Source organism: Adelges cooleyi, unplaced genomic scaffold, assembly GCF_023614345.1.
Source record: "Adelges cooleyi isolate 19-005CV unplaced genomic scaffold, UGA_ACOO_1.1 ACOO_flye_CR_arks_rails_tigmint_CR_PRNA_21, whole genome shotgun sequence".
Taxonomy (NCBI): domain Eukaryota; kingdom Metazoa; phylum Arthropoda; class Insecta; order Hemiptera; family Adelgidae; genus Adelges; species Adelges cooleyi.
The window spans coordinates 13,019,423-13,035,094 of NW_026095871.1; the positions used below are offsets into that span (position 1 = coordinate 13,019,423).

Here is a 15,672-nt window from a genome sequence, read left to right on the forward strand (position 1 = left end):
GCAACACTTCTTTTAGGTCAGCAATCGGGATTCACCAAATATCCTTGCTATCTATGTTTGTTTGATAGCAGAGACCGGAAAAATCACTATGTCAAAAAAGAATGGCCATCAAGATCTGCATTAAATCCAGGTTCCCATAACGTTATACGACCACCCTTAATTCAGCCTTCCAAATATTTGCTGCCACCACTACATATCAAGTTGGGACTCATAAAACAGTACGTGAAAGCTCTGAATAAAGATGGTGATTGTTTTGCGTACTTGAGAGGAAAGTTCCCTGCAATAAGTGATGCGAAATTGAAAGAGGGAATTTTTGATGGACCCCAAATACGATCTTTATTTCAGGATGCAAATTTTGAAGGAACAATGAACGATACAGAAAAAGCAGCTTGGGTAAGCTTCAAAAATGTTTCACAAAACTTTTTGGGAAATAACAAAAGTGAGGATTACAGCACTTTAGTTGACGCATTGCTGGAAAACTACAAAAATTTGGGTTGTTTAATGAATCTCAAATTACACTTTTTAGATTCTCATCTCGACCACTTCCCTGACAATTGTGGAGACTATAGTGAAGAACAGGGAGAACGTTTTCACCAAGACATCAGTGAAATGGAGAGTAGATACCAAGGAAATTGGAGTGTTAACATGATGGCAGATTTTTGTTGGATGTTAGAAAGAGAAGTACCCGAAGAAAATCGTTAACGAAAGAGGAATCCACTACGAAGATCATTTGAGGATAAAAGAGTGCGATACAAACGAAGGAAAGTTTAGGATTCGTAAAAATCATTTCTTTCTATCTTTTTATGTCTTGTGTTTTTCACAGATTTCAAGTTATTTGATTTATCTACGTTATAGAGTTTTTATTTTAGGCATTAAATCATGTTCAATCAATTTTTTTTCTGTTATGAATGGCCTTTTTTTACAATTTTTTTGAATTTTTCCAGCTCTAGAGGGTGAATAGACTAAAAAAATTAAGATGCGAATTGAAGACATCAAAAGATATAAAATTTTATTTGAATTGGACCAGAAGAAGTTTTTTTTATCATGAAAACTATATTTTTTCGGAATTTTGTGTGATTTTTTCACATTTAAAACGGCTCGTGGTCTCAATAAAGTTTCGATTCATATTCAGCGGATCGAAATACATGAAAATCACGCTTAGTTTAGTTCCAAAAAATTTTTTTATCATTAAAACTGCCGATTTTCATCATTTTTGCGGTTTTTCGAAATTTCTAGGGTGTAGGGGTCAAACTGACCTTGAATTCGGATTCAGCGCACCAAAATACGTACCCGTAGGTAGGTCCGGTGAAATGCACATTCTACTTTATTTTTTTTGTGTGCCGGTGTAATTTTTTTAGAATTAAATTAATCAAAATTATAAGTATTTTATTGGTTGTGGGACAGTAATATATACATTTATTTATTTATAAATCCATAGATATAAAAATTTAAAAACCATAAATGCCAAGGATAACACATGAAATAAATTGGAGAAAAAAAGATATATTTCACATTTCTTTAACACTTATCGTTCACAATTAATATCGACCAGGAGACAATTTAATAGTAGTTTAATAATTAGAGAATACATCCACCTACAGTATTTTATTTTTAATTTCAAAAGATTACATAAATGGCCTAAGTAATAATAATAATCATATAAAGTAATCAGCTCAATTAAATTTTACAATATGAAATAAATAAAATAAAAAGTACTAACAAAATTACATCAAATTAGTATCAATAAAAAAAAAATTAACAAGTCATTTTTCCACCATTTAGAAAACAATTATAATATAATAATATATTGTATCGAATGTAATTTCAGTATATTTCACACCATCACATATTGCACAAACGGAACACACAATTATATTTAAAAAAAAAGCATTATTAACTTTATTACATTGTTGATTTAAAAAGAACCAAGTGTGAAATAAAACAACATAAGATTAAAAATATCACATGTGTTTCCACAAGGAAAATCTGTTTAAACATAATAGTAGTAATCACTTCTAAGTACAATTAAGAAAATTGTATTGGCAACACTCACACAAACACAACAAACTTACGATAACAAAATCAGTTTCGGTACAAACAAGTAAAAAAACAACAGTCATTATTCTTACAATGATATTACCACTTAAATATCTAAAAATTAAAACTGAACGAGCGGTTCTTTCAAGATGAAATATATATATATATTTTTTTTATAAATAGTACATTATAATAATTAATAATAATGAAATATTTAAGACAATAAATCAATTTCTTTTTGTATTAAGATAATAAATAAATTTACAACTATCACTAGTACATATGTACACAATACAAATGATCAAAGAAAGTATTAAGGAAAATACATTCTGAAGACTAGGTCAAGTATCAAAAATTATACAAATCTAAGTTCATTATTATATAGACAGATTTACAAAAAAAAAAGGTCACACACACAATTATGTAAAACGTGTATCAATATACACAATGGTATTATCATGTAATGCTATTTAATTATAAATTATTATAGATTTTTTTATGTTTTACGAATATATACTGTACATATATATTTGCTTCAAAAAGTATATTTAAATTAAAAAAAGATATTAATAAAAAAAAAATTTTAATAATAATAAACTATGTCTCGCTGCCTGTTGCAACATCTCGTACATGACGAAAATCTTAGTTTATCAAACACGAGCCCGACTTTAGATTAGAATGTGGCAGTGACATGTCCTTGGTTGAAAGTCTTATTAACAATCAATGAGCGTCTGTAATAATTATAATGTACAGTCTTTTAAATATATCACTATTTTGTGTAGACAGTCTTATGGATTAAATGAGATAAAGAACCACAAAATCTTTAATATTTAAAACATATATATATAAATATAAAAAAATTTATGAGACGTTTTTGTACCAAAGAAAGAATGAAAATATAATTCAATGCTGATTATTGGTCGGACTCGTGCAATACACAGTGACGATTTCTGTGGCAGTAACGTAACAACAGACAGCGCGTCATCTACGATTCACATAGTTAAGTATTTCTAATGTGTTTATAATATTAAACTTTTTTTGACATTAACGTAATGAATAGAAACACATACAATGAAACTAATAAAAATAAGTTAAATTGGAGGCTTGATGAGTCTTAACATTTATAAGAGCTTTGCAAATACTTAATACAGTTGCACAAAAACAAATAACACAGTAATAATTTATCTACTACTTTCTATTCGTTAGATCCGTCATCGAGAAGCGCAGCAAATTTGTTACTAGTCTGCAAATGAAAAAAAGAAAATTAAATAAATTAAATAAAACACTTGTATAAAAATTAACTACATTACTTACAGACTTCTTCTGTTCTTTAGTTACAAGATCTCTGTAATAAAAATTATACAATTGACTTAGTAACCTGTACATTAAACATGTATATTTGTGAACAAAAATGATTTACTTACTTCTTTTTTACATCGACTTCCGGTAGTTTTTTTATAACTTTAGGTTTCTTTTTGGGTTTATTTTTATCAGAGCCGTTTTTTCCGCATTCGATAAAACCAGAATCGTTCTTATCCAATTCAGTAGATGGGTCTTTCACTAAATCAGGCTCGCTGGACTGTCCATCAGGATCAGTTCTGACATCGCTAGGTGCTTCTAAGACAACAGTTTCGATAATTTCAGATCCGTCTGCTGCCCGGTCTGGTACAGATTGTTCTTGTGAAACGGCTTGTTTACGAAGATTTGGAGGAATGTAAACATTTGTCTTAGGTGTACTATCTTCGTCATTCCTGATAAAAAATAAATAAATAAAAAAACGGTTGAGTTATTTTTAATAGAGAGCTGCTTACTTTGGTGGTGATCCATTACAAACATTTTCTTTGGAAGACTCGGCAGGTTGATTGATTGGCACACTTTTTTCCCACGGGTTTTCTCTGGGAGGAAGTGCTTCTTCGTAACGGGGATTTTTTTCTGGCGTTTTTCGTCTCTGAGGACGATCATCATTTTGACGCCGTGGACTTCTCCGTCTCCATGTTTCAACAGAACGAGATTGGGGTGCGACTGCTGGTGATGGTTTAACTTCACCATTTTCTTGACTTCTAAAGTTTATTATTAAACGGCATTGTGTTATTTTTTTAAATTAAGAACAAAACTAATTTATTTACTAGAGCTCAATTACCAAAAATGCACTATAATTAAAATTAAAATATCTAGCGGCCTCAGTCAGACCTCAAAATATTTATTTTTTACTAGTTTAGTTTAATTGAAATAAATATTTTGTTGAACAAATTGGAGGTCAACCAAGCATCATTACTTAGGTTGGTACTATGATTGTTCGTTAATGTTGGCTAATTGCTCTTTCCAGATAATAAAAAATTACTTCTGGTCTATCAAAAATCAGCCCTTTTATACAAACAAATTTAATTTTAGTCCCATGTTTGTTAGAAGTACATACTATTTAATGTTTAACAGTTATGGTTGACTAGGATAACTGTAAATTAATTAGGAAAATGTAAATGGTATTTGTTGAATTAAGTAATTAATAAATCTTAAATTTTAACTCAGTACTTTTATTTATACTAAATAGTCGAATAAAATATAAAAATTGTTTATTTCTATAAAAAAAATTACATTGGCACCATTTGTTAAAAAATACCCCACTTAACCCTTAAAATCAGATTAGAAATTCAAACTTTATGTTGGTTTGATTGATTAGGCCTCATAACTTTACAAAAAATTAAATTAAATTTAGCAACATTGTTACTGAAATATACATTTAACTAAACAAATGATTTTAATGTTTTTTTTAGCAAAAAATTTAGTTTTGAATTAAAAAGTTGTTAACATTATTTGTTTTTTGTCAGTCTTAAAATAAGACATATTTTAAAAGTATGCCAGATAAAAATTTGAAGAAGTTATTGAAAATAATTAGGTTTATGTTGTATAAATCCATACAATAAAAAAATAGTACAATATAATATTATGTTGTATTACAATGATATGTCCAATTAAATTTTATAAGATTCAAAATCTTTTAACTATGTCTAATGAACAGTCTAAGAACATTGGCATGTTTCTAGGTAATCGTACTTATTATTGCCTAAAAAGTATTTTATCACGATATTGTGCAACATTTTTGTAAAAGGTTATCTACATAATATTATGTGGTTGTAATTTTGCCCTTACCTAACAGTAAAATGTAATAATTAATATATTATCACCAGACTTTGAGCCTCATTTGTTAAAAAAACAATGATAAATGCTCAAAAGTCAACTTTGAATCTGCTTTATCATTTTAATCTGCTTTCCCTATCATTTTTAGTTAAACTCTAGAAGAGAAAAATGTTTTCAGTTTTATTTTTCCTGCTGTTACTTTCTTCATGTTACTTGTCAGAGCCACCCATAAAAAAAGAACAAGCAAAACCATTAGAATGGATTATTAAAACGCCGTGCATTAAATCCTATGTGCTCATCAAAGGAATATGTCGAATTATTGTAATCCATAGAAATTACACCATATCACATCAAACAGGTACACACCAAGTTAACACAAAACTGAAATAATAAATGTGATCAAATTTCTTGTAGGAGGAAATCATTTTAGAATTATTGTATTTTGCATATTACTGAAATAATCATTTTTTTTTTTTTGCAACCATTAATAATTAATTATAGGAAATTATTAAAGTAAAGCCAACAGATAAGGAATTTGCTAAATGTTTTAACAGTTTTTAAGGGATAACGTATGATGGAAGTTAAGATTAAAATATTACTTACTGAGTCTCAGAAGCTTCATTTAAACTGGTTACCGAGGAAGCAGCAGACAGTTGAGGTTTTGGTTCGTGTTTGGCTAAGAGTTTTTCTTCAATTGCACGTTCTTTAGCAGCAGTATCAACCGGTTTGGCTCCACCAAATATAGATGGAGCAGCAACATAATTTGTAACCTCAGTCTTGGGAGCGTCGGGTCGACAGTCTTGGGTTTCAAAATGAGCTTTGGTCGTTCACGTGGTGGTGATGATGAAGAATCTTCTAATTAATGAAAATTATGATTATGACAGAAATATACACTATAACATCTTGTAACTATGAATTACTTACTTATTTCAGGTAAGTCGTCATCACGCTTAAAACCATAACCACGCCTTGATTCGCCAAATGGTTTTCGTTCAGAATCTTCCCGCCTATCACCAAAAGGTCTTCTACTGCTATCGAAATCATCATGTCGTCGGTCACCAAATGGTCGTCGTCCACCATCAACGTCATCAGAACGTCTATCGCCAAAAGGCCTTCTTCCACTCTCAAATTCATCGGGTCGACGGTCACTGAATGGTCTTCTGCCAGCCGGAACATCATCACTGACATTTTGCCTACTTCCTCTCCACGGTCCACTGTCTCTTTCGCTGTCGTGATCTTTGTCAAAAGCACCACCTCCTTGTCTTCTTGTGAAACCTATTAATTATAATCACGTAAATTAATAAATTTTGTTGCTAATAATAAACATTGTGTTTAATGTATACCTCCTCTATCGTCAGATGTAGCAGAACTCCTGTTAGTTGAACGCCAATCGCCTGGGGAATCTGAACTACCAAAATCCATACCCATACGATTACTACCTCTTTGAAATGCATTTCTGGAATCTTGCATACCGCTAGCGAGTTCAACACGAACACGGCGTCCACGTATCTGTTTAAAGAAATTTCTTTAGTGAATATATTTTACTTGCAATAAAAGGTATATGAACACCACTATACTAATGGACACTTCAAGAAGGTACCTGCGGGCCAGGCCAAAACTTCGTAGTCGCCGCCTTATATGTATGCACAGTAGGCAGTGCCGAACTATGACGATGTTGTAGGGTGGAAACCAGTTGCCACAGACTCAACGAGGTACCTTCTTAAAATGTCTGGAGTATAGTTAGGTCCATTTTTTACACTCATTGTATGCGTACAAATTTGTTTTTGAATGTCTCATATGAATTTGGGATAGAGGAGTGAGTTTCAAAAACAGTGTGCTTTGATGGCTAAGGTTTACTCAGATGTTAAACGGGTCTTAGAACTAATTAAAAAATGTTGTGTTATTTTCGTTTTAACAAAAATAAAGATAACACTTTACTTCTGTAACTTAAAAAAATTGACAAATAATGATTTGTTCTTACCAAATTTTCCATCCCAAGTGCAATGATTAAATCTTTTCGGTCTTCAAATTCTACATATCCAAATCCTTTGTTACGACCATTGTCATTACGCGGAAGCTTAATATTTTCTACCTGTAACAAAGACATGACTGATAACCATCTTAAATGCAGTAGAAATACAATTTTAAATATATAACATATGAATCAGTAGTAAGTATAACATGCATTAACGTTGGCTCGACTGACACTGCACGTGAAAGGAGCTCCACACGTTCATATTCGCCTTTAGGTCATCATAATAACATTCCATTTAAATTTAATAATTTCTACTAATATTAGGAGTTAAAATAAAAACGTTCTGTACAACTAAGTAATCAACTCTCAATACAGTGAAAACTGCCCAAAACGAAATAAAATCAAAAATTCTATATAAAAGATTTTTCAGTCTTATCCAGTATCCTATCTTAAGCAGAATGTATTATTCTACCGCTTCCTATAATATTAATAACAAAAGTTTTTGTGTAAAAATGTATTTTACTTTGCGACCATTTCAAGCATATTATTAGCAATAAAATAGTGTCTAAAGAATATTTTATTTTACACAGTTACTGCAAAAATCTTATTGACGACAATAAGTTCATCAACTCTGTGTACCATGAATATCATATATATAATATAATATGATGATGTAAGTCATCATGAATGTCAGTAAGAAATAATACCAAAGCATTCTTATTTTAGCATAATATAGTAGTAAAAAAAATTTAATGATTTATAAATTAAAGAAAACCACTTACTACTACTACCACAACATGACACCTGAAAGGAACTATGTATGTTTAATTATACATTATATTTGGTTTCTAAAAATTAATTATTAGTAATAGTTTAATGAAAACGTTCAGTATAGCTAATAATTAACATGATATATTATTTTATTTGTATTAAATTACATATCACATTTACATGTGTTTTGCTTCGAGACCACTTTATGTAAATATAACTAATAAAATAGTGTCTCAAAGAATAATTAGTTTTACACAGTTTCTGCAAAAATCTTATTGATAACAATAAGTTCATCAACTCTGTGTATTAGTTATTCTGAATATCGGTAATAAATAATACCAAAAAACTAATATTTTAGCAAAATATAGTAGTAAAACAAATTCAATGATTCATAAATAAAAGAAAACCACTTTTTTCAATTCTTTCGATTTATTTTCAAAACAGTATTTTTAAAATTGGCAATAACTAACCCAATTCAGTTGTTTTTTAGGGGAAATACCAAACATTTGGTAGGCTTAACCAATTGGATTGCATTATTATTGCAGATTATTTTAACCAAACTTAATGTACTTAGCCCTGAATTGAGAAATAATATTTATGACAGTCTACTTATAAATATTTCAAGCGTACCTTCAAGCCTTTAAAGTAGTTAGTGATGTCGTCTTCATCAATTTCAAACTGCAGGTTCGACATGTGAACCAGGAAGGGTCCTTCTTGAGGCACAGTACTTTCATCGATGAGAGTTTCACAAGCAGCTCTAGGTGCTTTGGGAAGATTCAATGGTTTAGCTTCGAAACCAAAACTACCAAATCCTAAAAATTTTTTATATAGTAGTTTTACACATTCATCCATATATTTATTTTCATATAATAATGATAATAATAATAAAAGCCTTCAGACAAGAGAATTATCAACAGTCAACAGGAGATTAGTCTGAATTGAGTTATCTCGGCGGTAAATCCGAGACCTTGCAAATTGAACTAAAAATGCGAATCACAGGAGGTTCCAACAGTATCGTAGACTGTAGTCTCAGCCAAAGGCGTCTTAGACAAAAAGATCTACGAACTGGGCCAATTTCTGGTTCTCCTGCCCAACTTTGTCAAGAAGGCCCCCGGCTGGAGGGTAATCGATTTTGTCTCAGACCTTCCCGAGGTTAGATTAAGTAACAGAGTACTCAGTGTGTAAACCCCTGAAGCAAGATTCTTGTTGACTGTAGCAGTTCTCTTGATAAAAAGAAGCCCAATAACCAAATTTGGCTTAAGCTCCAAATCATTCATCATAAGGCAAATTGGATTTAATATTCAAATTACAATAATAATACACGAACAATAAAAATAATTATTAAAAATATATATTTTATATATACCACTTTGTTCTTTTTCCACTTCTTCGGCCCAGCAAGTTCCGCTGGCTATTGAAATCACTTCTGTCTCTATTGGCTTCCATTTCTGCTTTTTGGATTTCTTGGCTAAAACCAAATAGTAAAATAGTTAGCATTTTTGATGTAATAATATTTCTTAACACTTAATTGTTTATCAGACAATAAAATGTTGGTATTTTTGTATCATTCCGGATTGATTGATTAGTTAAACAAAGCTAATCACTCACTAAAGAATGATATACATATGATTTACTTCCAGTTGACGGCCAAAATGACATTTTACATTCAATTTAGTGCTTTTAGGAAGACGCCAATCATACTATATACTTTTATTTATCCACATTAATTAATCAAAGGGTTAAAACATTATTGAATTGATGCGAGACCGATAACCTATATATCTATTTTTGTAACATTCCGGATTGATTGATTAGTTAAACAACGCTAATCACTCACTAAAGAACGACTATACATTTAATTTACTTCCAGTTGACGGCCAAAATGACATTTTACATTCAATTTAGTGCTTTTAGGAAGACGCAACTACACAAACTCTGAATTTATCCACACAAATTTTCAGGTTGACCAAGAAACGATAATGGGACTTAAAAACCATTTCATTTTTTAACTATTTGTTTTTCACTAACAGTTGTGGCATTTCGGATTGATGAACTTGTTATTATTAACTAGTTCCTCACTAAAAAAAGCAATTAAAAATTTACTTTACTTCCAGTTGACGGCCAAAATTACAATTTAATGAAAATGTTGGTGCTTTTTAGGAAGATAATTTTTTAAGTCATACAAATTTAAAAATATTCAAAGGCAAATCTACCAGACTATAAAGATTAGATATATACATATTAGTTATACATTTTTACGATTGCGCATAATTGAGTTTAACCAGTTACATCAGTTATGACAACTCATCTTTTGTCCAAGCAACATGAAAATAAAATATGTAACTATGTTACATTTTGTCAACTTAATCTTAAATTGTTTAATAAATTTAAATTAAGAATAAAATCATACCTATGTTATAAGTAATATTAAGTTAACTGGTTTTGTACCAACCATAAAAATGTTCCTTTCAGTTTTGATTATGTCATGAGATTCACGTTTATAAAACTAGGAACAGTGCAGTTAGCGCTGAGGATGACAACATTGTTGCTTTTTGAAAAATGAATAAAATTAAATTCAGATTTAATCATGAAAAACAAAATCTGGCTAAAATCCCCTTTAAGTTGACGCTTCTTTTGACCTGCGACACGACAATGAAATAGATTATATATGGGTAAGCACTAAACATTTTTCGGCTTTAACCAAAAAATCACTGGGCTTATCAGGTTTGGGTGTAGCCAATTTAGAAAATAGTATTCAAACGACTACAAAGCGTAATAGTATAGCTTTAAAAACAAATGTATGAGGAAAACATGATACTTTGTAACTAAACCATCGACCAGTTACTTTCGACTAAGAACCAATATTGCACCTTTGAAACATAGATTACCGACGGATAAAGACGAGCTGGGGAAGAACTCCATTATGCTGTGCGTGAACCATCACTGGTTATCAGCGTACATATTTTTTAAAAAATCTGGTAATAAATTACCCATTTTTAAAAATATCTGATAATAAATTACCAGGTAATATAGTGTACAAAAACTTCAAATACACATTTGAGACATATTTTGTTCTAGCATCAAACTCGGTTAACTTAAACCGCTGGGGACAATATCCTAGTTTAGTCATTATTGACACTATCATTCATGTTGTACTGGATGTCGTCGCATACCAGCACGAGGCAGTGACATAACAACTATAGTCTATGTCAAAGTCAAACGAGTCACGAGCTAGAAGCCCGTCGCGCTAATCTGTTATCATCTCTCCTAGCCATTGATAATGAAAAAAAAAAAGTACATTACAGGCGATAGCGACGAGGTCGTAGGCGCGTGCAAAACACGTGAAAGCTGTAAATAATAAAATATGGAATCTCGAGCCGTTTGGCGACGGGAACGTGCCGAAAACGGTAAGAAACGAATTTGGATGCGGGGAGACGACGCCATCACTGTTCCCCGATAAAAAAACGTGGTCTTGAACGCCACGAGGGTCTAACGCCCTCGTCGCGTTGTTCGATCGCCCGGGACCGGATGGGAAACGCGCGTCATTTTGCAAAAAATGATTACTCGGCTAAATAAATAAATAACATTAAACGTGACGTTGACGTTTAATACTCACTCGACATGGTTGTAGGCTTGCTAGAAACGGCGAATTCAATGTGCGACGACGAAAATCGTTAACCGACCGACTGCCGGACTGGGAAAATTTGCCTCGGAGAACGGCACCACCAAAAGCGTTGATGCCGCCGTGTGAGATGAAAATGACGGTGCGAGGCGAGCGGTGGTGTGATGACAAGTCGGCGGTGGCGGGGTGCACGTGGAGTGGGGGAGTGCCTATTGCACCGCCGACCACATTGTCCGGAGCTGATTCACCCGGCCTGTTTGTAAAACGTGGTCGTGCGCGCGTCAAGGAGGTTAGACGTTTTGCGGTATGTACAATACTCCCTGGCCGATTTACCCTACCGCTGTACCCAGTATAATAATACTGGTAAAAGGACATCCTGATCCCTCGTCGATTAGACCTCCGCCCTGCCACGGTAGTCCCACTCCATTCCATTATAATAATTTATATAATGTGTTTAACACACTTTCTGCCTTCTATAGACTTTATTAAACTTTATTACTTAATTTTGCTAAAAACTAAAAAAGTAATATGAAGGACTATTCACTATTTACTCTATAGAGCGAGTTGCCCAGGTTAGGACTTAGGTGGCATTTATTAATTAATGACACAAAATACTACTATTCATTCAATTGATTTACACATCAAAATTAAATAATAATAATAATAATTAAATTAAAAAAACAATTTTACGAATGTAGATAACTAAATTAAAAAGAAAACGTATACAGTAACTATTTTTCATGTTTATAAAATACAAGCTGTAAACACAAAGTGGTCGGAAACCATAGTTAATTAATTTCAATAATAAACAAATTAACAACAGAATATGGTTTAAACTTCTATTTTAATATCAGTATATATGTAGATAAAACAGTAACATGCATTTAAAAATAAAATAAAATTAAACTAATAGTATAAATATATTATATACTTGATACAATTAAAAATATTTAATCGAAAAGCTTATTTGGCAAGTCATTTCTCAGCGGAAAACTTTTTTGTGTACCCTTATGTTGTACAGTAACCGTAGCGATAGCACAAGATCTCTTAATTTTTTCATATAAATTAAGATTTGGCTTATGCACAATAAAATAAGCTAATGCTCCGATAAAGGCATCTCCAGCACCCTGTAAATGGTTTTTAAATCCATTAAAACAGCTTAAGACTATCGTCAATCGATAATTAATATGACCGACGTACGACTTACAGTTGTATCAATGGGATTTTCAATTTTTGGCAAGCGTACCCATTGAGGTTCGCGTGCGTCTTTTGAAGCAAACACTGCACCTAAAGGTCCTAAGGTTATAATTACGGTGTTACATCCTTGTTTTAAAAGTAAAGACAAAGCTTGGTTGGCCGATTCAATGCTATCAATTTTAATTATTTCATTTGTATAAATCTCTGCCTCCGATTCGTTTACACAAAATATATCGGCCAATTGAAGAATTTCTTTTTGTAAATTTGAATAAGCCGGTGCTCCATTTACAATTTTACAACCTAAAAAAAATGGTCATATTAACTGTAAAATATAATGTTTTAAACTTATTGCTTGTACAGATAATAACTGTATATAATATATATATATTATGTATTAATTAAAAAATATTCAAGTCAATAAAAAAAAATATCAATGATCACCAAATTATTATTTTAATGTTAAGAATTCACTAACATTTACTGTTAATCGTAGAAATTTTATTTAGCAAGTACTCGGTAGTTTCTAACGGTGTCTCAAACTGAAACAACACAACGCCGGTTTCATTTAGTAACACGCTTTCTGCTTTGTCTACGTCGCCCTTTTGTAAAGTTCCATTAGCTCCAGCAACGATGATGATGTAGTTTTCTCCTTAATATTGAATTAAACATAAAACATACATATTATAAATAATAAATGTGTTTTTACTAAATATTTGTTAAAAAAATGTAAGGTATGCGATATACAAATATGTATATTTAAATTTAAATTTATTCATACCGTCGTCAGTGACATTTATTTGAGCAACTCCCGTATCCACATTTGGTTTTTTCACAATGTAACGAGTGTCCACGCCACATTTTTTAAAATTATTTAATATGTCTTCTCCAAAAAGATCTTCTCCAACCTATACAAATGAATACTCGCTTAAAATGAATTGTCAAACAAATATATTGTCGATAGATAAAATATCATACACAGCCAATAAATACAGTATCGGCACCCAAATTTTGAGCAGCAACACACTGATTGGCCCCTTTACCCCCAAAGTCAATAGAAAATTGTTTACCATGTATGGTCTGTCCCGGATTGGGTAACTTTGACGTGTAGCTATTAAAAAAAATTTAAAAAGTCTTTACCAAATGCCATACAAGTTAAATAAAACGTACTATAGTTATAAAAGTAAACAATAAGTAACATAATATATAATATTATAATTCAGCAAAATACTAATTAAATTTAAATAGCTGATACTTACAAAAATAAATCTGTACTACACGAACCGACAACCACAACTTTTGACATTTTTATAAATAAGTGTTAGATATTCGATATCAAATAATAATTAAAATTGTGGGTACAGAAAAAAGGTTACTTGTTTAGTAAAAAAGGTATTAATTTTTGGATTCATGTACCTATATTAAACAATATTCAGTTATTATACAATATACTTAAATTAGAATTGCTCAAATACTTAGACGTTTTTGAACACCATTGTTTGATAGTAAAAAAACAATAAAATATAGCAAATAATAATAATTAATTGTATTTACTATTAAGTTTATTATCAAAAGTTAAATACTGATTGTTGTACACTAATCAGCAGCTTGAACACTGCTGGTTGGTGTTGGTGATAAAAAATAAATAGGTATTTGCAAATAAAACTAAATGTGTTTAAGATAAGTGTGAACAATTTGTACATACTTTGTAATCCGTATTTATAATAAATATATAATATAGGTACATACTTTTGTTCTTAAGGAAACACAAAAAATACTAGGAAGTTGGAACACGATATTTCTGTTACCTGTTAAAATTTACTTTTAAGGATCTTCATATTAGACCAATTTGCAGTCTAGTTTTCAGATCTTAAGTCCAAAAACTACAACTAGAAATACCAAATAAAGAAACATTTTCATCCTTTCTTTAGAAGAAAGACTTTAAAGGAACGCAATATAAGGCTAGTATAGAGCACGGATCTAGATAAAATAACATATATTTATTGCTGGTGTGCCCGACCAAACTCTAAACGGGAGTAAAAAATGCCCACTAAACAAAACATTTTTTGTGCATTTTAAGTACGTTTTTTTAATGTAATGTAACATATTACATAAAAGTTTATTTTCAAGAGGGACAGAAAACCCAATCAAAAAGCAAAAAAGATGGGTAATGGTTTCTGCTTGTCAGAGAAAATATAGCATTATTATGTTTTACTTGTACAGTGTACTTATTTTGACTAATGATTTAATAATACATTCATGACTTAAAAGTTTGAAACTATAGCCTATAGGTAGGTATGTATTTTTTTAAACAGAAATTTTTATTCAAAAACAAAATACAGACCTATGAATTGATTTTATTTAAACTATTTATAAAAATCAGATATTTTTTATTAAATCTTGAGAGACCAGTCATAAAATGTTGATAAGTATATAAGATGAATAATGTCACCCTATTCTACTAGAGGAGATATTATGGGTGTTTTTTGAATTAAAATAATAATAAACGTAAAATTTTAAAAATATATCTATACACAAAATTTTATTATTATATTATAAATAAACAAAGGCGAAACAGCGTATACAGAACGTTTTGGCGGGTTTTTCTAAAAATAATACAATATAATATTATACTGTTAACATTACAAAGTATATAAATATAATAGTACAAGTATGAATGTTATAGCAATTTTGGCACTGTGGAGACAATTACATACGATATGAATACTACACAACGTCAATCATTTATAAAAACAACAACGTAAATAATAATATTTAAAAAATTAAATAAACATTTAATATAAATATTAATCTAATCACAATGTACGTAGTAACCATTCCATTTTTTTCGAAAAACTATTAAGGGTATCAAAATGTAATGACTAAAACACAGTACACACAATAAAATAAACGGTTCGAATTTATAGTCTAAATAAAA

The 15,672-nt window shown here is 30.7% G+C and overlaps 2 protein-coding genes and 1 long non-coding RNA gene across 4 annotated transcripts; 1 reads left to right on the forward strand and 2 right to left on the reverse strand.

The window, feature by feature from the left end:
* Window positions 1-1,590: 1,590 nt before the first annotated feature.
* LOC126834996 (eukaryotic translation initiation factor 4B) lies at window positions 1,591-11,694 on the reverse strand. Its single transcript, XM_050567261.1, is given in 12 exon segments — window positions 1,591-3,280; window positions 3,352-3,382; window positions 3,462-3,788; window positions 3,849-4,097; window positions 5,776-5,959; window positions 5,962-6,027; window positions 6,097-6,447; window positions 6,516-6,681; window positions 7,154-7,264; window positions 8,549-8,730; window positions 9,285-9,386; window positions 11,535-11,694. Coding segments are annotated over 12 exon segments (1,824 nt in total). The 5' UTR covers window positions 11,542-11,694; the 3' UTR covers window positions 1,591-3,232.
* LOC126835000 (uncharacterized) lies at window positions 5,189-6,496 on the forward strand. The gene is made up of 2 exons (XR_007685122.1): window positions 5,189-5,530; window positions 6,106-6,496. It is a non-coding gene; the product is annotated as an uncharacterized LOC126835000 (long non-coding RNA).
* Window positions 11,695-12,374: 680 nt separating the features above from the next.
* LOC126834477 (ribokinase-like) lies at window positions 12,375-14,258 on the reverse strand. 2 transcript variants are annotated; one of them, XM_050566415.1, is made up of 6 exons: window positions 13,994-14,258; window positions 13,805-13,845; window positions 13,516-13,642; window positions 13,213-13,386; window positions 12,748-13,037; window positions 12,375-12,667 (listed from the first exon to the last, which is right to left on the reverse strand). In XM_050566415.1, exons 2-6 carry the CDS (start codon window positions 13,805-13,807, stop codon window positions 12,491-12,493), a joined length of 771 nt encoding a protein of 256 aa, XP_050422372.1. In that variant the 5' UTR covers window positions 13,808-13,845; window positions 13,994-14,258; the 3' UTR covers window positions 12,375-12,490. The 2 variants fall into 2 exon arrangements, with proteins under 2 accessions (XP_050422372.1, XP_050422371.1); XM_050566414.1 differs by having other exon boundaries at window positions 12,376-12,667; window positions 13,713-13,845; window positions 13,994-14,256.
* Window positions 14,259-15,672: the final 1,414 nt, after the last annotated feature.

Excerpts from the sequence above, each read along its gene's own strand:
- LOC126834477 (XM_050566414.1), bottom strand. The coding sequence starts at position 14,040 with ATGTCAAAAGTTGTGGTTGTCGGTTCGTGTAGTACAGATTTATTTTT. Across the intron at positions 13,846-13,993 it reads TGTAGTACAGATTTATTTTT|CTACACGTCAAAGTTACCCA; the intron begins GTAAGTATCAGC and ends TTTTTTTAATAG. Across the intron at positions 13,387-13,515 it reads AATAAATGTCACTGACGACG|GAGAAAACTACATCATCATC; the intron begins GTATGAATAAAT and ends TTCAATATTAAG.